This window comes from Garra rufa, chromosome 17 (assembly GCF_049309525.1).
Source record: "Garra rufa chromosome 17, GarRuf1.0, whole genome shotgun sequence".
Lineage (NCBI taxonomy): Eukaryota > Metazoa > Chordata > Actinopteri > Cypriniformes > Cyprinidae > Garra > Garra rufa.
The window spans coordinates 43,039,725-43,065,107 of NC_133377.1; the positions used below are offsets into that span (position 1 = coordinate 43,039,725).

Below are 25,383 nucleotides of genomic sequence, written 5' to 3' on the forward strand. Positions count from 1 at the left end.
ATTTACTGTACAAAAAAAATTAAAAATATTAATTCTGCAAGAACACAACTAGAACAGAACACGCATTTGTATCTATATTAGCGTGTATGTTGTTTATCTCTATTGAAACGAAACTAGCATATAATTATAATAAGTAAAATTTTAAGATGCACTTCTGAAGTTTTCACAACATGACCGCTATTCTGAAACTCTTGTTTACTAGCGCTGCACATGTGCGCGAGCCAGGCGCGGTGAAACCAAACTACCCCTCCGCCGAGCGACAGCTCCCTCAGCCAATCACAACGCTGCGTGCTTCGTGACAGCCAATCAGAGCGAAGGATTGGCTGAAGGGGCCGCGCGCATACGCGGAAGTTCGTCTGTTTCGCTGCTGTGTGTTTTCAGAGCAACATCAAGAGAGGTATCATGCTCATTTGGAGTGAACTGATGATTAAAATGTTTTAATATCTGGAGGACATCATGAGCGGAACGTGTAGAGAGGTGGTTACACTCCAGCTGGGGCATTATTCCAACTTTATCGGGACGCATTGGTGGAATTTACAGGTGAGTTTGTTCAATTTACTGTTAAATATAACGTTACATGGAGAGTCACTTTATCATGTTAGCGGAACAGTAATAAATGCCTTACAAATGTATTTAGCTTCCAAAAGGAAGACTGTCTGTTTGTTATTAGTTTGTTTCCACCAAAGAAAGTACCGTGGTGAAACTGGCGTTAAAATCAGTCACAAAAGTAAAATCTCTCAGCTTTTAATACTATTTTTAAAGAGAATATAAATTTATGCGTTTACAGCAATAACCCAGCGAACAGACAACGTTGTCAGAATATTGACTAACGTTGTGGGAAGGTTCTCGCAAAGTTACGAATAATCTTTTTCCAGTAACGTTAATTTAAAGGAGTAGTTCACTTTCAGAACAAAAATGTACAGATAATGTACTCACCCCCTTGTCATCCATGATGTTCATGTCTTTCTTTCTTCAGTCGTAAAGAAATTATGTTTTATTGAGGAAAACATTTCAGGATTTCTCTCCATATAATGGACTTCTATGGTGCCCCCGAGTTTGAACTTAAAATGCAGCTTAAAGGGCTCTAAATGATCCAAGCTGAGGAAGAAGGGTGTTATTTAGTGAAACGTTTGGTTATTTTCTAAAAACATTTACAATTTTATATACTTTTTCTAAATAGAGTGCACACAGAGCTAGACAAGACGAGCATTTGAAGTTAAAAAGTATATAAATTGTAATTTTTTTTAGAAAATAACCCATCAGTTTGCTAGATAAGACCCTTCTTTCCTCGGCTGTGATCATTTAGAGCCCTTTGAAGCTGCATTTTGTAAGTTCAAACTTGGGGGCACCATAGACGTCCATTATATGGAGAGAAATCCTGAAATGTTTTCCTAAGAAAACATAATTTCCTTACGACCGAAGAAAGAAACATTTTTGTTCTGAAAGTGAACTACTCCTTTAACACTAGTTCAGGGTTATCTGTTTTTTTAATAATGTTAAAGGCAATAGTTAAACATTCATTTAAAGATCACAAGTTATACTGTTTGACTCAAGGCATATTTAAAAAAAAAAAAAAAAAGTAAAAAAATACTATAATATCTGCCAAATAATCAAATTGAATGTAATAATAATAGTTATTAAATCAGTCCAACATTTATACAGATAATTAATTATTAACATGAAAAGATACATAGGCAGTCACAATATTCATTAATATATTATATTCACAAATCAGCATTATTTTAGTGCTGTCAAATGGTGGATGTGAAAATGTTCAAATGCACATGCGTACAAACTTTTTATGCTTATATCAAGTAAATAACTTAATCTGAGATTGTATATGAAAAAACTAGGACAAGTAGGCAATCACAATATGCATAAATCTAGTTACATGCACAAATCAGTGATTTTTTGAGTATTTTTGATTATATTTCGTTATATTTGTTAATATGGTTTTTAAGTGCTATTTTGAATTAGTCTTTTATTTTTGTTTTAATTTTGCTAAAGATTTAATAATTTTCTGTTTTTGTCATTTTCATTAATTTTATTTTTAATATGTCAATGTATTTCGTATAGATATTCTCTTTTATAGCTCTGTTTCTAGCTGTTTCTTCTCATTAAGTTAAGATAAACATAATCTTTGAATTTTTTCTACACTTTGTTATGTGAAACTAAAACTGAAAAAAAAAACCTATGTAGAATAAAAACACATAAAATTACTAAAACTTTAGCTAAAATTTAAAAATATTACTAAAAACTGTCAACAAATTTCAATGATACAAAACTGGTGCTGTCAAACGATTAATCCAAAATAAAAGTTCTTGTTTGCATAATATGTTTGTGTACTGTGTATATATAAATACACACGTGCATGTATATATTTAAGGAAAATATTTGTTTATATATTAAAAATATTGATATATAATATCAATTATATGAATATAAATATATACATGTAAATATTTTACAAATATATACATGCATGTGTGTATTTATATATACATAATGAATATACACAGTAAACACACATAATAGTAAAATATTATATTAGTAATATTTTTTTCTTGTACAAGAAAAATGTACAAGAAAATACCTGACTTACTTTTTCATATATATAAGTAACATAAGTAACACTTTGTTTTCCCTTTCTTTTATTTGTTTGATTAGTCGCATGCAAAATAAAAGTTTTTGTTTACATAATATATGTGTGTAAAGTGTATATTAATTAAGTGTATATATATATACACATGCTTGCATGTATATATTTAAGAAAAATGTTATATTTCAGTATAAAAAATATATATATATTAAATAATGATAACATATAATAATTTAAAAAAAATATATACATGCATGTGTGTGTATTTATATATATATACATAATAAAAATACATCGTACACACTCAAATTATGTAAACAAAAATGTTTATTTTGAACGTGATTATTCACAATTAATCGTTTGGCGGCCCACGGAAATTTGTTGACATAGTTTTTAGTATTATTTTTAATTTAAATTTTTGTATTTTCTGTTTTCATTAAAATTTCCGCCGAAGTTTTAGTAATTTTGTGTGTTTTTATTCTTTTTTTTTTGTCTAGTTTTATTTTAAGTTTTGGTTTCACATAACAAAAACATAAAAAAATCATTTTGAACGTCTAAAAAACATTATATAATGATGTTTTCGTAACTTAATTGGAAAAAGAAACAGCTAAAATCTGTATTTAATACTGACTGTATTAAAAAAATGAGTTACTGCTAGTATCATGGTTTTGCACACTGTCATGATCAGTGTTGGGGGAAATCAGATTACTTTTTTCAACTAACTAATAAAGTAACGCATTACTTTTACATTAACAAGAAAATACCGGAGGTATGTTTTCACATAACTTTAAACATAACTGGCACATCATTTCACTTTTCTGTTTAAAAACAAAAACAAAAAAACAGCCCAGGTGACAGAAAGTAACACAAAAGTAACTCAATCTGTTACTTTTAACAAAAAGTAACCAAGTAATGCAAATAATTATTTTTTAATGGATAATTTAGTGCAATATTGTAATGCGTTACTTTTGAAAGTAACTTTTCCTAACACTGGTCTTGGTGTTAGTATGGTGTTTTTGGCCATGCAGCATGGAAATACTATAAGTGCATTGCAGTGTTGTTTTCGTCAACGATGACGATGACGATGACGAAATCATTTCGTTGACGCCACTTTTTTTCATGACGATAACGAGACGATGACGAGATAAAAATGCCTCGTTGATGACTAAAACATGACGAGACGTGTGTGAGTTTTCGTTGACGAGACGAGAATAGACGAAAATGTTAGTGGGTGGTCCGTCAGACGTTTAAAATGCATGACATTTCCGCTTATTGTGCATGCCAATTACAACCGAAAAAGCATCTGCCGCTATGGAAAGCCATTTTAGCATTAAATACTCTTTGCTATACTAGTATGGCAAGCCGTTTAGCATTAAATACTCTTTGCTATACTAGTATGGCAAGCCGTTTAGCATTAAATACTCTTTGCTATACTAGTATGGCAAGCCGTTTAGCATTAAATACTCTTTGCCATACTAGTATGGCAAGCCGTTTTAGCATTAAATACTCTTTGCCATACTAGTATGGCAAGCCGTTTTAGCATTAAATACTCTTTGCTATACTAGTATGGCAAGCCGTTTAGCATTAAATACTCTTTGCTATACTAGTATGGCAAGCCGTTTAGCATTAAATACTCTTTGCCATACTAGTATGGCAAGCCGTTTTAGCATTAAATACTCTTTGCCATACTAGTATGGCAAGCCGTTTAGCATTAAATACTCTTTGCCATACTAGTATGGCAAGCCGTTTAGCATTAAATACTCTTTGCTATACTAGTATGGCAAGCCGTCTTAGCATTAAATACTCTTTGCTATACTAGTATGGCAAGCCGTTTTAGCATTCCATCCTTGTTTGTCTTTTATGTTTTAAAACATTCCTTCATTATTGTAATTATTGGTGAAAATAGTCGATCCGGAAGCTCACATTGTGTTGAACTATAGATCTGCTATTTTCAGAACTTATAAGTGACACTACCCAACAGCAAAATACTTACTGACCTACATTAATTTGTTAAAAGACTACTTTTTTCCCTTTTTTTGACTAAAACTAGACTAAAACCTTTTTGACTTTTCGTCGACTAAAATTGGACTAAAACTATCACATTTAGAAGTGACTAAAATTTGACTAAAACTAATAAGCATTTTAGTCCAAAAGACTAAGACTAAGACTAAATCTAAGATGGTTGTCAAAAACAACACTGGTGCATTGAGCTGTCCTGTAAATATGGTCATTATTCATGTTGTATGTATGTGATCTTTTGAATCTAACGATGTAAAGTGTGTTCATAGGATGCAGCTCTGGTTTACGACGCAGATTCGCCGGTGGGTGAGTTGCAGAGTGACATGTTGTTCAGAGAGGGTCTTACTCTCGGTGGACACGTCACTTACACACCCCGACTCATCGCCATGGACCTCAAAGGTAAATCACAGTAAAACACACATTTGATCACATTTGGCCCTGAATCATGTGAGATTTCTCCCACATCAAATGTGAGATAACAATTTGGATTTATAAAGGCAAAAATGGATGTGAAAATATTTATATGCACTTGCATGCAAAACGTAAATAAATTAATCTGACATTGTTTATAAAACAAATAGGACAAATAGACAAGCACAATATGAGTTAAACTAAGTATATGCACAAATCAGTGGCATTTTAGTATTTTGATCTGTTGATCGTTTTTGCATTGTATTGTTAATACAGCTATTTTGAATTAGTTTTTGTTTTAATTTTAGCTAATTAAACAACTCTTATATTTAAAAAAAAAAAAAAGGATTTTCTTGGAATTATTGCACTTATTCTCATTGCGCTTGAATTTAAGATGAATTGTAACATTGATTTGAATTTCTTTACAATTTTTTTATAGTTATTTTATTGCTTAGTTTATTGTTTAGTATATGATTTTTTTTTGTTTAATATTATTTCAATTAATATTTATTCAATTTTAAATGACTAAAATATATATTTTTTTATGGTTAGTGGTTTTTTTTTTTTTTTTTTTTCGTTTTTTTAATTAACAATAATATCCCTGGTACAAATGAGCAACATTTAAACTGCTTTGTGATAATTACACTACTGAAATCAATTAATTTAATTAATTAAATAATTAATTAATGAAATTATAATTTAGCATTTCTGAAACAACTCTTGAATATCTTTAAAAAAGAAAAAAAAAGGATTTTCTTGGAACTGTAACATTGATTTTCATTTCTATTTTTAATAGTTATTTTAGTTATTAATAGCGACAATTTAACTGCTTTGTAATACTTAAACTACTGAAATGAATAAATGAATTCATTCATTAAATTATAATTTTGCATTTCCAAAATTAATTAATTTCCTGAAATTAATTAATTAACTAATAAATTTACATTTATTTATTTACTTTATTTTTTTTAAGTGCAATAGTTCCAAGAAAATCCTTTTTTTCTTTTAAAAAAATATTCAAGAGTTGTTTCGGAAATTCAAAATTAATTAATTAATTAATTGTGATAATTACACTACTGAAATTAATTAATTAATTAAATTGTAATTTTGCATTTCCGAAATTAATTTATTATTAACTAATAGATAAATAAATGTATTTATTTATTAATTCATTTATTTTATTTTTTCACGTGCAATGTGAATAATTACAAGAAAATCCTTGTTTTCTTTGTTGTTTCGGAAACGCAATTAATTAATTAATTTTAGTATTGTAATTATCACAAAGCAGTTAAAATCTTGCTAATTGTTACCAGGGTTATTGTTGTTAATAAATAAAACAAATTTAAAACCAAAACCAAAAATAAATAAAAATTAATTAAATAACAATTCATTAATTACAGTATTATAATGTATTTACAAAACAACTCTTGAATATTTTTTAAAGAAATAAAAAAGGATTTTCTTTGAATTATTGCACTAAAATAAAATAGGTTTAATTTAATTTTGCATTTCTGAAATTTATTAATTTCCTGAAATTAATTTATTTCCTGAAATTAATTTATTATTAACTAATAAATAAATAAATGTATTTATTTATTAATTTATTTATTTTATTTTTTCAAGTGCAATGTGAATAATTACAAGAAAATCCTTGTTTTCTTTGTTGTTTCGGAAACGCAATGAATTAATTAATTTTAGTAGTGTAATTATCACAAAACAGTTAAAATCTTGCTAATTGGTACCAGGATTATTGTTGTTAATAAATAAAAAAAATTAAAAACCATAACCAAAAATAAATAAAAATTAATTAAATAACAATTCATTAATTACAATATTATAATGTATTTACAAAACAACTCTTTTTTTAAAGAAATAATTTTTTTTAAAGAAATAAAAAAGGATTTTCTTTGAATTATTGCACTAAAATAAAATAGGTTTAATTATTATTTTTTTTAAATTTCAGTTAATATTTATTTCATTTCAAGTTATTAAAATATTTTTACAATAATACAATAATAACCCTGGTACAAATTAGCAACATTTTAACTGCTTTGTGATAATTACACTACTGAAATTAATTAATTAATTAATTAATTAATTAATTAAATTGTAATTTTGCACTTCCGAAATTAATTAATTTCCTGAAATTAATTTATTATTAACTATTTTTTTTTTCAAGTGCAATGTGAATAAGTGCAATAATTCCAAGAAAATCCTTTTTTTTTTCTTTTAAAAAAATATTCAAGAGTTGTTTCGGAAAATTCAATATTAATTAATAAATTAATTTCAGTAGTGTAATTATCACAAAGCAGTTAAAATGTTACTATTTGGTACCAGGGTTATTGTTGTTAATTAAAAATAAAAATCCATAACCACTAACCATAAAATATTTTAGTAACTTGAAATTAAATACAAATTAATTAATTGTAATATTATAATGCATTTACAAAACAACTCTTGAATATTTTTTAAAGAAATAAAAAATGATTTTCTTGGAATTATTGCACTTATTCATATTGTGCTTGAATTTTAGATGAATTGCGGCATGAATTAATTAAGAGCTGCGGTACTAGTGATGCTTAACTTTAGCAAATACTACTAATAATTGTTGGTTTGTGTTGTTTATGAATGCAATTTGGGGTTGTTGATGTGTATGATGTTTTTGTTTTGTTGCTATCATCAGGAAGTCTTCAGACGCTGAGGAAAGAGGGCAGTCTGTATAACACAGAGAACGAAAACGCCGCTTTTACATGGTATGGACACGCATGTCTGTGTGCTTACACGATCTGCTCATGTTCAGATTCGATTGGCTCTGGATCTTTGATATGTTGCACGATTTGGGGAAAAATATCAAATTCCGAATTATTGCGATTAAACTAAATTCCAAGTTTGGTATTGGTACTATTGTTTTATTTTACAGTCAGATAAAGTTGAATATTTAAGAAAAAAAATGCAATAATAATTATTTTATTTTATTTTAAAACAGCTCTACTATGTTGCGTCTCCTTAGTAATTAATTCTAATTATAAGCTGACTCACTGATTGGTTTTCTCTGCTTATAGGGAAGGACAGATTATGACCCATAAAGAAAGTCCTCCCACAAAAAACACCTTCCTGCAAGAGCTTGACAGTCTAGCTGTGAGTGAGACTATAATAATGGGACTTCTCAGAGGATCTGAAAGCATCTGTTGTCTAAGAGTGACACTTTTTTTGTCCCTGTCTAGACGGGAGGTTTACTGGCAGAGCCGGATTTCACATATTCTTCTGCGGTGGATCGCTGCTCAGGTATGACAGAACACGTTTAATGTGATTAAAAATTAATATGAACTCATACAAACCCTATTTAATGTTTCTGGTCTTATTGTGAACATTTGCATTCATGCATTTAGCAGATGCTTTTTTCCAGAATGATTTGCATTCGTAATTGCATTGCGGTATTCTGCCCTACAAAGCGAAAAGGCAGTAACTACGTCGAGTGCAGAACTGAGAAAAATTACTTTAAAGTTATCCTGTCATCCAGCCTGTTATCCAATGTTAAAACCATCCCGTGAGGATGCCGCGAAATCACACACATTTGTGACCCTGGAGCACAAAACCAGTCTTAAGTCGCTGGGGTATGTTTGTGGCAATAGCCAAAAATACATTGCATGGGTCAAAATTTTAGATTTTTCTTTTATGCCAAAAATCATTAGGAAATTAAGTAAAGATCATGTTCCATGAAGATTTTTTGTAAAATTCCTACTGTAAATATGTGACCCTGGACCACAAAACCAGTCATAAGGTAAAATTTTACAAAACTGAGATTTATACATCATATGAAAGCTCAATAAATAAGCTTTCTATTGATGCATAGTTTGTTAGGATAAGACAATATTTGGCTGAGATACATCTATTTGAAAATCAGGAATCTGAGGGTGCAAAAAAATCTAAATACTGAGAAAATCACCTTTAAAGTTGTCCAAATTAGGTTCTTAACAATGCATTTTACAAATCAAAAATTACATTTTGATATATTTACAGTAGGAATTTTACAAAAAATCTTCATGGAACATGATCTTTACTTAATTTCCTAATGATTTTTGGCATAAAAGAAAAATCAAAAATTTTGACCCATACAATGTATTTTTGGCTATTGCTACAAATATACCCCAGCGACTTAAGACTGGTTTTGTGGTCCAGGGTCACATATATCAAAATGTAATTTTTGATTAGTAATATGCATTGTTAAGAACCTAATTTGGACAACTTTAAAGGTGATTTTCTCGGTATTTTGATTTTTTTGCACCCTCAGATTCCTGATTTTCAAATAGATGTATCTCGGTTTTGTTCTATCCTAACAAACTATGCATCAATAGAAAGCTTATTTATTGAGCTTTCATATGATGTATAAATCTCAGTTTTGTAAAATTTTAGATGGTGGTCCATTTGAGATAAGATATTTTGTCACATAACAAAGGATGCCTTGAATGTCGTGAAAATGATAATAACTCATTTTTGACCAAAAATGCAGTTACTGCCTTTTTGCTTTGTAGGGCAGTATTATCATCACTAAATCACTAAATAAACTCAAACTTATAAATAAAAAAAAAATCATAAAAACTGTAAAGACATATTTAAAAAGCACACACAAAATGGCTAAAACTTTAAGCAAAATTAAAGTGAAAACAGAAAATCTAAAATCAAAACCTAATTCGATTTATGCAACCAACCAACAATTGAGCATGAAATCTTGTGTATTTATATTGTAACTCCTAAAGTGAGCAGCATGGGAGCGGGTGTTGCGGTGGAGACGGTGAACGGCAGTCTGGAGCGGCTGCGGAAGTCCTATCGGCTGGAGGGGAGCGTGAGGGTGTGGTCAGATTTCCTGAGGATCCACCTGCATCCGCGCACTGTTTCAGTCATTAACCAGTACAACCATGATGGGTGAGTAATACAATGACTCCTTGACCACATCACATTACATTCTCTAGAGTTGTAGGATGATTTGATGGGAACTCTTGAGCGATGTTACTGTATTTAGTGTGTGTTTGTGTATTTTTGTGGTCAGTGAATCTGAGCGTCTGGAGGCGTTTGGCCAGGGGGAGGCGCTCTTGCAGGGGCCAGTGCTGGAAGATCTGGAGGATCGGCTGCATTTCTTTGTGGAGGAGTGCGACTATCTGCAGGTGAACCATACAACACAACATAAACACAGCAGGGTGAATCTCAGAAAACCTGTCTGGGATGTGTCCAGGTCTTTAAGGTTTTCTCAAAGACTTTTTCTGACATGAAATAATTCATTTTGACAATTTTGATTTAGTTCATCATAAGTTCAACGTATGTCATAATTTTGACCTTTTATGTCATCATTTAAAATTTTGCATTGGGTTGTCATAAATTCAACTTGGTATATCAATTTTGACCTGTGTTATGATTTCAACCTTTATGTCAGAATTTCAACTTGGCATGATGTAATTTGTGACCCTGGAGCACAAAACCAGTCTTAAGTCGCTGGGGTATATTTGTAGCAATAGCCAAAAATACATTGTATGGGTCAAAATTATCGCTTTTTCTTTTATGCCAAAAATCATTAGGAAATTAAGTAAAGATCATGTTCCATGAAGATTTTTTGAAAAATTCCTACTGTAAATATATCAAAATGTAATTTTTGATTAGTAATATGCATTGTTAAGAACCTAATTTGGACAACTTTAAAGGTGATTTTCTCAGTATTTTGATTTTTTTTGCACCCTCAGATTCCAGATTTTCAAATAGATGTATCTCAGCCAAATATTGTCCTATCCTAACAAACTATACATTAGGGGTGGGCGGTACACCGGTGTCATAGTCATTACCGGTGTGACATTGCATCACGACATGGATTTTCTAATACCGTCAATACCGTAATAAATCAATTATGTGCCTCGAACGGCTGCATTTACATCAATAATAGCTCATTCTAAATAATAAGGCATTAGATTTTCTTAAAATGTTCAGTTGTGGTCTGAATACCTGTCCTTATACTATATATCTTATTGTAAATAAAAAAGTAAAACATATTCGTATCAGCTTTGCAGGTGGTAGGTAAAAGTGGAGTGGCCATTAAACGACTGGTGAAACATCGTGAAGAAAGGTCGGGCCTGTAGCCTATACCAGGGGTGGAGTGGCAATCGAGACGACCGGGACTTTTGGGACCGGGACCGTTTGCCTTATTGAGCGGGCAAGAGGCAAACGCGACCGGCGACCGGCCTGTTTACTTTTACTTTCGATTTTGCGATAACGCACACTCTGTGTAAAGGGAGCAGCACATCTTATAACGTTAATAGATATTTGTCAGTGAGTACAAGATTGCAGCAAGTCCTCCAGTCTATTTTTGCCATCTCTCTTTACTTTCGACCCGTGATCAGTCAAATCTAAAGGTCATTGTACACTGAGTCCGATTTTCGTATGCGTTTTTTTTTTTTTAGTTTTCTCATATTCGCCATCCTTATCAAAATGCTTATTATGGATGCGAAAATGCAGAAAATCAAACACGAACCGATTTTTTTTATGACGGACGAAAGTTTCAGAAGCATTGTGTAAACTCTTTTTTTTAACGTGCAAAAATCTCGGACGAAAATTTCGTGCTCATGTGTGCAATGACATTAACTCCAGCAGCTCGTGTTGGATGCAGGGTTGCCAAGTCCACGTTTTTCCCCACAGAATTGGTCTACTTTTAAACTGTTGCCATGGGTTGATTTCCAATAGTTATTTAAAGGTTTTAAATATTGCAGAAATTAAATTTCAATAAAAAATATTTTTTGTTTTGTTGTACACTGTTAAGTAAGATCTTTAGGTTTTTTGCAAAATAAATGTTGAGAATGCATAATACTCTCCCATGTCTCTTTTTGTTAAGGATACCTACCATTTACTTATTATATTATAAAAATATTAACTTTATTCAAATACTAAAGGGACAGGACAGGCTACTCCTCCCAAAATGTACCAAGAAAAGTAATACCGTGATATTATACCGTCACCGTTCAAAAGATGAAAAATACCGTGATATTAATTTTAGGTCATATCGCCCACCCCTACTATACATCAGTAGAAAGCTTATTTATTGAGCTTTCATATGATGTATACATCTCAGTTTTGTAAAATTTAACCTTATGACTGGTTTTGTGGTCCAGGGTCACAATTTTGATTTAGTTTATCATAAGTTCAACGTATGTCATAATTTTGACCTTTTATGTCATCATTTTAAATTTTGCATTGGGTTGTCATAAATTCAACTTGGTATATCAATTTTGACCTATGTTGTGATTTCAACCTTTATGTCAGAATTTCAACTTGGTGTGTCAAAAATGTGACATTTTTTATGCCATAGATTTGACTTTTTATGTCAGAATTTCGACTCTTTATTTTAAGATTATGACTTCTTGCTATATCAATTTTGACTTTTAATGTTATGATTTTGACTTGGTATGTCATAAATTCAACTTTTCATGCCATAAATTACACTTTTTATGTCAGAATTTTGGCTTAAAATGTCAGAGTTTTGATTTTGTTTATCATAAATTTGACTTAATGTCAGAATTTCGACTTGGTATGTTATAATTTTACTTTTTATGTCAGAATTTTGGCTTCATATGTCATAAATTTGACGTTTGTCATGCCATAAATTAGACTTAAGTCATAAATTTGACTTTGTCAGAATTTACACTTGGTATGTCAATTTCAACTTTTTATGTTATGATTTTGACTTTTTATGTCAGAATTTTGATTTTGTATATCAGAAATTCGACTTATGATGTCATAAATTTGACTTTATGTCAGAATTTACACCTGGTATGTCAATTTCGACTTTTTGTTATGATTTTGACTTCATATGTCATAGATTTGACTTTTATGTCAGAGTTTTGACTTTTTATTTTATGGTTTTTACTTATGTCATATTTTTGAGTTGGTATGTCATAAATTCAACATTTTATTTAGTCATTTCAACATTTTATGTTATGATTTTGACTTTTTATGTTATGATTTTGACTTCATATGTCATAGATTTGACGTTTCATGTCATAAATTAGACTTTTATGTCAGAATTTTGATTTTGTATATCAGAAATTTGACTTATGATGTCATACATTTGACTTTATGTCAGAATTTACACTTGGCATGTCAATTTCGACTTTTTATGTTATGATTTTGACTTCATATGTCATAGATTTGACGTTTCATGTCATTAATTAGACTTTTATGTCAGAATTTTGACTTTTTATGTTATGATTTTGACTTATGTCATATTGTTGAGTTGGTATGTCATAAATTCAACATTTTATTTAGTCATTTCAACATTTTATGCTATGATTTTAGACTTTTTATGTCATAACTTTAACTTGGTATGTCATAATTTCGATTTACTATGCCATAAATTAGACTTTTTCTGTCAGAATTTCGACACTTTATGTTATGATTTTGACTTGGAATGTCATAAATTCAACTTTTTATGTCAGAATTTTGACTTCATATGTCATAAATTTGACATTTTTCATGCCATAAATTAGACTTATGTCATAATTTTGACTTTTTATGTCAGAATTTTGATTTTGTATATCAGAAATTCGACTTATGATGTCATAAATTTGACTTTATGTCAGAATTTACACCTGGTATGTCATTTTCGACTTTTTATGTTATGATTTTAGACTTTTTATGTCATAACTTTGACTTGGTATGTCATAATTTTGACTTTTTAAACTTACTCATGACTTCCCAAAGCATGATATTTTCTTACATGATGGAATTGGTTCCCATGGTTTTGTAGGCAAAGTTACTAATCTTTTATGTAAGTCACTGCAGAGCAATGTAAATGTAAATGTAAACTCTGCTTGTGTTTTCTCCCGTTCAGGGCTTTCAGGTGTTGTGCGATCTTGCTGACGGCTTCTCAGGCTTGGGGTCAAAGGTCACAGAGCTGTTGCGGGACTCTTACGGAGGGCGTGGCATCCTCACCTGGGGCGTGGCACCTGTCAGTCACCCAGAAACGGTGAGACGATTCTCCTTGGCTGTTCATTCAAGTGTTTATACTGTGATTCACCCAAATCCTGAATGAAAACATGAATGTTAAATTTGTGTCTCCTGCTGACAGAGCTCTATGAAGGACTTGTACCATATGATGAACTGTGCATTAGGAACGCTTCAAATGGCCAATAACAGCTCATTCTTCTGCCCTTTGACCCTGAGAGGCGGGTTAATGAGACGCCCACCTCCACCCACAACCTTCCCACTGCTCAACTATGACGTAAGCCAGGTTCATTTAATGAAATTGAAATGAAATGTGTTATCATTCACTACAACTAAAAACAAGTAACTAAAAAAGTGCTATTAAAAAAATATATACAGTACAGACCAAAAGTTTGGACACACCTTCTCATTTAAATGAATGAGAAGGTGTGTCCAAACTTTTGGTCTGTACTGTATATTTTTCTGTTTTTACTCTACATTTGTGCAGTTTTCAGTGGGTTAGTGATATTTTTTAAATATACATAAATTAATAAATATTTTTTAAAATGGGTTTTTATACAAAAACTGCTTTTTTTAATGTAAAATTCACTTTATAAAAGACCCACATTTCTAATTTTAATTCATGGGGATAACATGGATAATTTCACATGGTTTAGTGTAAGATTTTTGCCCATCTTTTGGAAAATCCAGTTTTAAGAGTAAAAAAAAACAACTTCAAATAACTATTTGCTATTGGACCACCTGAAAGATATTTTTTCACAAGTTTTTTCAGTTGAATTCATATCTACAGTACAGACCAAAAGTTTGGACACACCTGAATGAGGAGATGTGTCCAAACTTTTTTTATATATATATAAATTTTTAAACTTAAATAGAAGTGAAACACTACACAATTACTCCGACTTTAATATTAAAATGAATTAAAATAATATTATAATTATAATTAAACTTTATAATTATAGTTTAAAAATCATTTTACAAATGTAAAAAATATTAATGATAGTAAAATATCACTGGTCTTTTTAGTTGTTAAATGAAAAGTATGTAGACATAAAAAAGATAATAAAATATCACTGATCTGTTCATTTATTCAGTATCTAGAGATCCAGTCTATTGTTAATATATTTTAGTTGTTGTTTTTTTTTTTTCCTTTCAAAACTAAAACTGAAGTAAAATTAATAAAAGCTATATAGCAAAAACAATAAATGAAAATTACAAAAACAATCTATAACTAAAATTTTAATTAAAATATGTAGACGAATACAATTCAGGAAAAACACTCAACATAATTACTCAGACTTTAAAATTAAAATGTAAATAATATTATAATTATAATTTACAAATATTTACTTCTTTTTATATTTATTTCTCTTTAAAACTAAAACTGAAGTAAAATTATTAAAAGCTATATAGCAAAAAAAAAAATTACACACAAAATGACTCAATCTATAACTAAAATTAAAATGTAAATAATATTATAATTATAATTAAACTTTATAATTATAATTTAAAATAATTTTACAAATTTTAAAACTTATAAGTGTATTAATGATTGTAAAATATCACTGATCTGTTCATTTATTCATTATCTGATGATCCAGTGTATTATTAATATATTTTTAGTTGTTGTTTTTTTAAGATTTACTTCTTCTTTTATTTATTTCCCTTTAAAACTAAAACTGAAGTTAAATTAATAAAAGCTATATAGCAAAAAAAAAAAATGAAAATTACGAACACACAAAATGACTCAATCTATAACTAAAATTAAAATGAAAATTATGTAGACATAAAAAAGCTATTACAATTTAGGGAAAACACCTCAGCATAATTACTAAAATTAAAATGTAAAAAATATTATAATTAAACTGTAATTATAATTAAAAAATTATTTTACAAATGTTAAAATATAAACAAAATTATAATTGTGTATTAATGATAGTAAAATATCACTGATCTTTTTGTTTATTCATTATCTGATGATCCAGTGTATTATTAATTTCTTTTTAGTTCAGATTTTTTACATTTACTTCTTTCTATATTTATTTCTCTTTAAAACTAAAACTGAAGTAAAATTAAATTATAAATTAAATTATTATAATAATAATAAAAATTAAAATTAAAATTAGGAAAAACACTCAACATAATTACTCAGACTTAAAAATTTAAATGTAAATAATATTATAATTATAATTAAACTGTAATTATAATTAATAAATTATTTTATAAATGTTAAAATATAAACAAAATTATAATTGTGTATTAATGATTGTAAAATATCACTGATCTGTTCGTTTATTCATTATCTGATGATCCAGTGTATTATTAATTTCTTTTTAGTTCAGATTTTTTATATTTACTTCTTTTTATATTTATTTCTCTTTAAAACTAAAACTGAAGTAAAATTAAATTATAAATTAAATTATTATAATAATAATAAAATGATAATATAAATGATAAAAACACACAAAATGAAACTGTTACTAAAAATTAAAATGAAAATAGAAAATATCATTAAAAACAAAATATTATTAAAATCATAAACAGTGATCTTCATTTATTCAGTGTTTTCAGTGTTTGTTTTATGATTTGTTCTTGCATGTCTCTCTCATGAGCTCTGATGATCAGTGTATTTTATGATGTTTTCAGTGATTGTTTTGTGACATTTCTGTCCCTCTTTGTCAGCCTGTGCTGTGGTATCACTCCAGCTCAGTTCTGGCTCTGGCGTTGGACTGCATGACGGCGTCGTACAGATTGAAACAGAACAGCACACCTATGTGGCAGCTTTCAGACGCTCTGACCGTCTCTGGAAGAAAGGTCAGTGGAACTGCTGAATACCAGTGGGTTTACAGTGCCACATTTAGTTTTGTTGCAGCATTGTGTTAAACTGCTTTAAATTAGTTTCTCCCCACATCAATTTACGCTCCATACACCATAATAATGACAAAGAAAAAACCTGATTTACACATTTATTAAAAATAAAACACTGAAATAAGTACATTGCATAAGTATTCATACCCTTAACACCTTTACAGCCTCAAGTCTTTTTGGGTCTGATGCGACAAGCTTTGCACATCTGCATTTGGCAATTATCTGCCATTCTTTGCCTCACCTTTTCACCTCTCCATCTCTGCAGTGTTGTTTTTGACAACCATCTTAGATTTAGTCTTAGTCTTTGTCTTTTGGACTAAAATGCTTCTTAGTTTTAGTCCAATTTTAGTCGACGAAAAGTCAAAAAGGTTTTAGTCTAGTTTTAGTCGACAAAAAGTCAAAAAGGTTTTAGTCTAGTTTTAGTCGACGAAAAGTCAAAAAGGTTTTAGTCTAGTTTTAGTCGACGAAAAGTCAAAAAGGTTTTAGTCTAGTTTTAGTCGACGAAAAGTCAAAAAGGTTTTAGTCTAGTTTTAGTCAAAAAAAAGGGAAAAAAGTAGTCTTTTAACAAATTAATGTAGGTCATTAAGTATTTTGCTGTTGGGTAGTGTCACTTGTAAGTTCTGAAAATAGCAGATCTATAGTTCAACACAATGTGAGCTTCCGGATCGACTATTTCCACCAATAATTACAATAATGAAGAAATGTTTTAGAACATAAAAGACAAAAAAGGATGGAATGCTAAAACGGCTTGCCATACTAGTATAGCAAAGAGTATTTAATGCTAAAACGGCTTGCCATACTAGTATAGCAAAGAGTATTTAATGCTAAAACGGCTTGCCATACTAGTATAGCAAAGAGTATTTAATGCTAAAACGGCTTGCCATACTAGTATAGCAAAGAGTATTTAATGCTAAAACGGCTTGCCATAGCGTCAGATACTTTTTCGGTTGTAATTGGCATGCACAATAAGCGGAAATGTCATGCATTTTAAACGTCTGACGGACCACCCACTAACATTTTCGTCTATTCTCGTCTCTTCAACGAAAACTCACACACGTCTCGTCATGTTTTAGTCATCAACGAGCCAGTTTTATCTCGTCATCGTCTCGTTATCGTCATGAAAAAAAAGTGGCGTCAACGAAATGATTTCGTCATCGTCATCGTTGACGAAAACAACACTGCATCTCTGTCAGCTTGGACATTTTCTAGAGTCCTAGTTGTTCCAGTCGTCTTCCATTATGGAGAATGCTTCTGTCAACCTTCAATGCAGCAGATTTGTTTCTGAACTCTTCCCTAGATCATCGCCTTAACGCAAGTCTGTCACTGAGCTCTACAGGCAGTTATCTTGGTTTTTGCTCTGAGATGCATTTTCAGCTGTTAGACCTTTTCTGAGAGGTGTGTGCCTTTCTAAATCATCCTCAAATGAATTTGCCACAGTTTAAAGGGGTCATCGGATGCCCATTTTCCACAAGTTCATATGATTCCTTTGGATCTTAAGGAAAAGTCTCTAATATACTTTGATTAAAAATTCTCAATAGCAGTGGAACAAAACAGCCGTTTACCTTGTCAAAACCAGCTCTGCAAAAACTTTTAAGACATGGCCCCTTTAAATGCAAATGAGCTCTGCTCGCTCCGCCCCTCTCTAGGATTATGAGACATATGTGACCCTGGACCACAAAACCAGTCATAAGGTTACATTTTACAAAACTGAGATGTATACATCATATGAAAGCTCAATAAATAAGCTTTCTATTGATGTATGGTTTGTTAGGATAGGACAATATTTGGCCGAGATACATCTATTTGAAAATCTAGAATCTGAGGATGCAAAAAAATCTAAATATTGAGAAAATCACCTTTAAAGTTGTCCAAATTAAGTTCTTAACAATGCATATTACTAATCAAAAATTACATTTTGATAGGTTTACAGTAGGAATTTTACAAAAAATCTTCATGGAACATGATCTTTACTTAATTTCCTAATGATTTTTGGCATAAAAGAAAAATCAATAATTTTGACCCATACAATGTATTTTTGGCTATTGCTACAAATATACCCCAGCGACTTAAGACTGGTTTTGTGCTCCAGGGTCACATATATTGTCTACTTTAGCTGCGTTTAGCGGTGAAACTTGCTTATAAGCACATTATTAAGAAAGGCCATTCACAAAGATGCATAAAAAATCTTCATACTCTCTTCTGCTGTGGGTGAAGCTGCATCAGGAACGATTCGCACGAACACAAAGGCATATGCAGACTGGATCGCGCTTTCCTTTTAACAGTGAAAGTAACGTTTTCCTCTGCATCTTCAGTAATGACGAAGGCTATGTTCATTATTACATCCAACAACAGAACACCTCAATCGGTCAATTACAGTCTGCTTATGCACCTGAGACACAATGGCGATCGTTTTGGGACTGTTTGAGTTCGGTGAGGGCGGGGCTAAGGTAAGGCGCTCCTGTCAATCAAATGTATTTCATCACAACAATAAGAACCTGAGAATGAGCTGATTTTAAAAAGGGGATATTACTTTTAAAGATTAAAAAAATAACACTGGGTGGATTTTTTTTTCATGTGTACACAAACTGCCAACACACATTAATGTTCAAACATCATGGAAAAGTGAGTTTGCCATCTGATGACAACTTTAACTCCACTCCAAGTGTAGGAACATCTAGAAGCAATATGAATGCTCCTGAGCTAAATTTCGAGTGTCCCAGAAAAGGGTGTGAATACTTATGCAACGGGATCTTTTAAGTTTTTTTATTTTTAATAAATTTGCACAAATGTTAAAAACATATTTTTTTATTTTGCCATTATGGAGTAGGGAGTGTAAATTGATGTGGGGGAAAATAAGTAATTTAAAGTAGTTTAACATAATGCTGCAACAAAACAAAATGTGACCCTGGAGCACAAAACCAGTCTTAAGTCGCTGGGGTATATTTGTAGCAATAGCCAAAAATACATTGTATGGGTCAAAATTTTTGATTTTTCTTTTATGCCAAAAATCATTAAGAAATTAAGTAAAGATCATGTTCCATGAAGATTTTTTGTAAAATTCCTACTGTAAACATATCAAAATGTAATTTTTGATTAGTAATATGCATTGTTAAGAACCTAATTTGGACAACTTTAAAGGTGATTTTCTCAGTCTTTTTGATTTTTTTGCATCCTCAGATTTCTGATTTCAAATAGATGTATCTCAGCCAAATATTGTCTTATCCTAACAAACCATACATCAATAGAAAGCTTATTCATGGAGCTTTCATATGATGTATAAATCTCAGTTTTGTCAAATTTAACCTTATGACTGGTTTTGTGGTCCAGGGTCACAAATGTGAAAAAAAAAAAAATGAAGGGGTATGAATACTTTTGCAAGGCACTGTAAGTGAAGACTATTTATTTTCTGTATGTTTTCCATTTTTCATTCATGGGGCTTTGCTTTAGTCTGTAACTTTCTGCCTGATTTTCCAGGTTGTTTCAGCGTACGGCTCCGTCCCGTTTCCCATGATGCACGGCAGTTGTCTCCCTGACGCTCTGGATGCGTTTGCTGACGTCTTGCCCTGGAAACCCATGTCAGGGTGTCCTGAGATCGGCGATGGGCGCTGTTTTGGCCAATCAGTGACTCTCAGAGGTTTAGCCGGCCAGAACTCAGTCAGGTCAGACTAATGATTCATTCACAGCTGAGGTTTGATTCATTATCCTTTTTTTGTGTATAGTTTGTCCTCTTATTGAAGAGCATCCGTTTTAAAGTAATTTTGCTTATAAAACAAAATCTATTATGCAATATAAAGATTGATTAAAAAAATCATTTATAGACATGGATAAATTGTTTGCAATAATATGCATTCAGAAAATGAATAGGGTGCATTTTCACTTCATGCCAGTGTTTATATTCATTTATGTGAGTTTGATTTCAATTCTGCCTCTTAAAATTATTATTCTGCACTATGTTTGCTACATTTAGAATTTAGGAATTGAACTGAAATTTTAAATGCATGAATGAATTTAAAATGCAAATGTTATTATCATTAGCTAAAACTATTAAATACGTTAATGGAAAAAGCTGAAATAAAATATAAATATTAGAACAAAAACTTAACTATGTGAAAATTAGAAATGTTTTTTTAAACAATTAACTGAAATGAATTTAAGTAGAAGCACTGAAGTTATTCATTGGAAATAAACAAAAATGTGTTAAGTAAAATACAAATAAATGAAATCTAAATAGTAATATTAAAAAAATATATTAATTACAAAATGTGCTTTTGATTTATCTATTTGTTTTATTAGTGCCTGTTTATGAGCTCTATTTTTTATTTGTGTATTTAAAAAAAATCTGTGCTCTATTTGTTTTATCTGTGCATTTTTTTTAACTGTGCACTATTTGCATTAAACTTAAAAAAAACTAAATTAATATATACAAATATGAATGTGCATAAAAATATGATTTGATAGAAATAAAAAAAAAAAAAATTAAATCCAAATAGTAAAAGAAAAGAAATACTAACAAATAATAATGCACATTGTTTTATTGGTGCATTTAAACTACTCTATTTGCATTAAACTAAAAAAAAAAAACAAATATGAATGTGCACAAAATAATGGATAAAAATGAAATAAATAAAATTAAATCCAAATAAAATATCTAAAAAAAATTATAAAAGTAAGTTAAAAAAAATCTAAATAGTAATATTCAAATAATAATAATAATGCCCAAACATTTGGTGTATAAAAGTGAAATAAAAATAAATAAAATCTAAATAGTAATATTTAAAAAGGACGAATAATGATATTAAAAAATGTGATTTGTAAAACTGAAATCAAATAAACTCAAATAGTAATATAAAAGCACTAATAATGCACATATAAAATGTGATAGATAAAACTTAATTACACCTACAAAGTAATAGTTGAAAACTAGGGATGCACCGAAATGAAAATTCTGGGCCGAAAACGAAACCAAAAATTGTGGATGCACTTGGCCGAAAACCGATACCGAAACCGAAAATGGCTTCATTAAAAAACATGTTTAAAATATTTTCTTTTTGTTTGTATTAAAAAAACTACAAATTAATTAAGCAATCAAACTTTTATTGATAATAAATAACAGTAATAAGGCTGTTTAACAATAACAAAACTAAATAAAATTTTATAATAAAAACTTTCTGTAACAAAATTGTGCAAAAAAATTGCTAGCTGCTTTTTTACTTCAATTTTAAATTAGGCCTACTGTACCAAACAACAGTGCACAAACAGAAGAAAAATAAATAAATCCAACCTCTTACTGTAAACAACATAACTATACACACTAAATTGGTCTGCTTTTAATTTAAGCAAAAGAAGCAGGTTTATCTTTATGAACAAAAGTTGTTCAGCTTTCTGGCTGGAGAGACGATTTCTCTTCTCATCAAGAACACGAGAAGAACATGCATATTGCAACTTTGCTGTCCTCATCTGAAACTTTGAAGTGCTTCCAAACCGCCGACATACTCCGTGTTTGATGCGTAATGACAGCGCGAACGAGACGGGAGGATGGGAGAGGCGTGGCGACAATTTCGGCTTTTATTTTCGGCGCTTTCTTACGTTTCGGCCGAAACCGATAATGCTATTTCGGCCGAAAATTTTCGGCGACCGAAATTTCGGTGCATCCCTATTGAAAACTAAGAATGCACATGATTGATGAAACAGAAATAAATAAAGAGCAATGTAAAAAAAACTAATAATGAACCTAAAAATGTAACTGATAAATCTAACAAAATAATTACTAAAAACTGAACTAAAATTTAAATTGAAGTATAAAATAGAAGCTAATTTAAAATATTAGTAAATTGGTTAATAGAATATATAAATAATATATTTTTTTTAAATAATACTTAAATAACACTGATGTCCACTGTGACTATTGTTGGTCTTATATGTGACCCTGGACCACAAAACCAGTCATAAGGTTAAATTTGACAAAACTGAGATGTATACATCATATGAAAGCTCAATAAATAAGCTTTCTATTGATGTATGGTTTGTTAGGATAGGACAATATTTGTCTGAGATACATCTATTTGAAATCAGAAATCTGAGGATGCAAAAAAATCAAAAATACTGAGAAAATCACCTTTAAAGTTGTCCAAATTAGGTTCTTAACCATGCATATTACAAATCAAAAATTACATTTTGATATGTTTACAGTAGGAATTTTACAAAAAATCTTCATGGAACATGATCTTTACTTAATTTCTTAATGATTTTGGCATAAAAGAAAAATCAATAATTTTGACCCATGCAATGTATTTTTGGCTATTGCTACAAATATACCCCAGCGACTTAAGACTGGTTTTGTGCTCCAGGGTCACATATACACACATTATATATATATATATATATATATATATATATATATATATATATATATATATACAAAATACAACATTAAACAATCATATTTAGCTAAATTATATACTATGACAGTGTTTTAGAATTTCAACAATAAAGTCAAAGAACAGAGAATAAAGTCCAAATATTTTGAGAACAAAGTTGAAATACTACAAAAAAAGTTGAAATGTTACAAAAAAGTCAAAATATTCTGACAATGAAGTCAAAATATTACAAGAACAATGCTGAAATACTATAAGAAAAGGTCAAAATGTTATGATAAAAAAAGTCAAAATATTTTGAGAATAAAGCCAAAACTATGAGAATAAAGTGTAACTATTTTGAGAATATTTTGAGAATAAAGCCAAAATTATGAGAATAAAGTATAATTATTTTGAGAATAAAGTTGAAATATTTCGAGAATAAAGCTCATATGTGACCCTGGACCACAAAACCAGTCATTAGGTTACATTTTACAAAACTTAAGATATATACATCATATGAAAGCTCAATAAATAAGCTTTCTATTGATATATGGTTTGTTAGGATAGGACAATATTTGGCCGAGATACATCTATTTGAAAATCTGGAATCTGAGGATGCAAAAAAATCAAAAGACTGAGAAAATCACCTTTAAAGTTGTCCAAATTAAGTTCTTAACAATGCATATTACTAATCAAAAATTACATTTCGATAGGTTTACAGTAGGAATTTTACAAAAAATCTTCATGGAACATGATCTTTACTTAATTTCCTAATGATTTTTGGCATAAAAGAAAAATCTATAATTTTGACCCATGCAATGTATTTTTGGCTATTGCTACAAATATACCCCAGCGACTTAAGACTGGTTTTGTGCTCCAGGGTCACATATTAATAGTACTGTTTTTTGCAGTCCGTTGCTTCCTGGCACCAAGCCGCCCAGCTCTCTGCACTTAGAGCTCTCAGGAGAGGATGTTCTGGCTTCATACGTCAGATTACATTATCCCACAACAGCACTGTGAGTCTCACACACACACACACACACACACACACACACACACACACACACACACACACACTGTTACAGCACTGCAAAGATCCTCCAGCTCTGAGATGTCATCTGGTATCTGTGTGTGTGTTCATGTTTGTGCAGGGAGCTTCAGCTGCTGTCTGGTTCCAGTAAACTCACGCCTCCATTCCCACAGATCTTCAGTCCGGCTCTGAATCCCCGGGGTTTCCTCCAAAACCACACTGATGCTCATCACTGTGAGTGCTGCTCTATAACCATCAGCAGAGTTCAACCTCATGATTCAGTATTATTCTTCTGTTAACAAAGATGATAGAAGAGGACTGTGAGACTCGTGCTTTATGGATGTTAATAGTGCTCTTTACAATGTTTGCACAGGTTTCAAACAGCTTTTGCAGCAACCAAGCCAACTTCCTCTGACCTTCCCGGAGAGTTCAGGCTTAATGTTGATGAGCACAGATAATAATTTCATATTAGGACAGCATTTTAGTGCCATGTTAATTTTTTTTTTTAAATCAGATTGCAAGATTAAAGTCATAATATTTCGAGAATAATGTCGAAATATTACAACAATATTATCATATATGTGACCCTGGACCACAAAACCAGTCTTAAGTCGCTGGGGTATATTTGTAGCAATAGCCAAAAATACATTGTATGCGTCAAAATTTTTGATTTTTCTTTGATGTCAAAAATCATTAGGAAATTAAGTAAAGATCATGTTACATTAAGATTTTTTGTAAAATTCCTACTGTAAACCTATCGAAATGTAATTTTTGATTAGTAATATGCATTATTAAGGACTTAATTTGGACAACTTTAAAGGTGATTTTCTCAGTATTTAGATTTTTTGCACTCTTAGATTCCAGATTTTCAAATAGTTGTATCTCGGCCAAATATTGTCCTATCCTAACAAATCATACATCAATAGAAAGCTTATTTTATTGAGATTTCATATGATGTATATATCTTAAGTTTTGTAAAATGTAACCTAATGACTGGTTTTGTGGTCCAGGGTCACATATGAGCTTTATTCTCGAAACATTTTGACTTTATTCTCAAAATATTTCAACTTTATTCTCAAAATAATTATACTTTATTCTCATAATTTTGGCTTTATTCTCAA

The 25,383-nt window shown here is 30.3% G+C and overlaps 1 protein-coding gene across 1 annotated transcript in view; it reads left to right on the forward strand.

Annotated features, from left to right (window-relative positions):
• Window positions 1-388: 388 nt before the first annotated feature.
• The window catches only part of msto1 (misato mitochondrial distribution and morphology regulator 1), a 29,009-nt gene continuing 4,014 nt past the window's right edge, over window positions 389-25,383 (forward strand). Inside the window, exons 1-13 of the mRNA XM_073822086.1 lie at window positions 389-540; window positions 4,888-5,017; window positions 7,713-7,782; window positions 8,092-8,167; window positions 8,254-8,314; window positions 9,787-9,952; window positions 10,077-10,191; window positions 13,896-14,030; window positions 14,133-14,285; window positions 16,691-16,822; window positions 20,351-20,535; window positions 24,144-24,248; window positions 24,384-24,496. Of these exons, the coding sequence (XP_073678187.1) occupies window positions 457-540; window positions 4,888-5,017; window positions 7,713-7,782; window positions 8,092-8,167; window positions 8,254-8,314; window positions 9,787-9,952; window positions 10,077-10,191; window positions 13,896-14,030; window positions 14,133-14,285; window positions 16,691-16,822; window positions 20,351-20,535; window positions 24,144-24,248; window positions 24,384-24,496 (1,525 nt within the window). The 5' untranslated portion in view covers window positions 389-456. The remainder of the gene's footprint in view (window positions 541-4,887; window positions 5,018-7,712; window positions 7,783-8,091; window positions 8,168-8,253; window positions 8,315-9,786; window positions 9,953-10,076; window positions 10,192-13,895; window positions 14,031-14,132; window positions 14,286-16,690; window positions 16,823-20,350; window positions 20,536-24,143; window positions 24,249-24,383; window positions 24,497-25,383) is intronic.